Source organism: Aptenodytes forsteri, unplaced genomic scaffold, assembly GCF_000699145.1.
Source record: "Aptenodytes forsteri isolate BGI_AS27 unplaced genomic scaffold, ASM69914v1 Scaffold198, whole genome shotgun sequence".
NCBI classification, from domain to species: domain Eukaryota; kingdom Metazoa; phylum Chordata; class Aves; order Sphenisciformes; family Spheniscidae; genus Aptenodytes; species Aptenodytes forsteri.
The window spans coordinates 289,870-291,041 of record NW_008795697.1 but is presented as its reverse complement, the minus strand read 5'-3'; the positions used below and the strand labels follow the sequence as shown (position 1 = coordinate 291,041).

At 64.6% G+C, this 1,172-nt stretch overlaps 1 protein-coding gene across 1 annotated transcript; it reads right to left on the bottom strand.

The window, feature by feature from the left end:
- On the bottom strand, window positions 1-1,166 carry YBEY (ybeY metallopeptidase (putative); the record flags this gene model as incomplete). The annotated part of the gene is made up of 3 exons (XM_009283144.1): window positions 1-69; window positions 326-394; window positions 831-1,166. Coding segments are annotated over 3 exons (474 nt in total), but the record flags the coding sequence as incomplete, so codon positions are not given.
- Between the last annotated feature and the right edge of the window lie 6 nt (window positions 1,167-1,172).

The window sequence follows — 1,172 nt, the reverse complement described above, 5'->3', positions numbered from 1 at the left end:
CAGGGGCCGGAGGCTGGCGCCGGTGAGCCGGTTGAGCTCCTCCAGGATCTCCACCTCCTTCTGGTACATCTGCGGGAGGGCGCAGGAGAGAAGTCACGGTCAGCGCCGCTGGCACCGTGCTCCGCGGCTGGGCTAGCAGCAACTCGGCGCCTGCCAATGCCGGCATCAACGCGAGCCACAGCTCTGCAGAGCCGCCCGCCCGGCGGGCCGGACCCGCAGCTTCCCTGCCACAGGGGTGCGAGACAGGGGGATGCTTTCCACCCGGGTACAGCCTGACACAGGCTGGACACCGCACACCTTCCCCAGCTCCAGGCCATCGCCATACCTGTTGCCACTCGGGTTTTGTGTTGTGCTGGTAACCAAGCAAATGGCACAGTCCGTGGGCTGCCGTCACCTGTGCAAAGAGGCAAGAACAAATGACATCCATTACAAACTTCACCCCAACGCCAGCAGCTCACCTGCGCAGACAGCCCTGGCACCAGTGACACAGCCCACCCTGCACGAACCGGAGCACGAGGGGTGACCGTACCAGATCATTTGCCGTTTTGCCAGAACTTGCATGGAAAAGCCAGTACTGCACATGCAGAACGGCAAAGATCAGGTAACGTACGAACTCACCAGTTAAATAAGTTTTAAAACATAGAGTTAATCTTTTAGGGTAAGCTGTAAGATCATCGCCTCCTTGCATAGCCCGGCCGGGCTAGGAAAGCGGCAGCCGCTACCCTGTCCCTGGGGGACAAGCCCGCGGCTGTCCTTCCCTGCAGCGCAGGACCAGGGGGACCGCTGCCCGCGGAGGGCCGGACAGGCTCGCTGCCCGCGGCGGGGCTCACCGCCAGGACGCTGTCGAAGTCTTCCCCGCTGGCGCGGCACTGCTGGTGAATGTACTCCACCCCCAGGAAGATATCCCCCAAGTTGTACTCGTCGCGGCAGCGTGGCCGCGGCAGCTCCCCCGCCGCCACCTGGTGGAAGGGGAAGGAGAGCACATCGGTGGGCTCCGGGCGCTGCCGGTACGTGCCGTTGAGACGCTGCATCAGCCCGTTGCCGGCGCAGACCAGCCCCACGTCGAAGCGGGAGGCACCCAGGGCGGCCCGCAGGACACACACGGCGCGGCGGAGCGGGGCGCGACGCACCAACACAGTCCGCTGGGCGTTTCGCAGCGCCACGCTTATGAT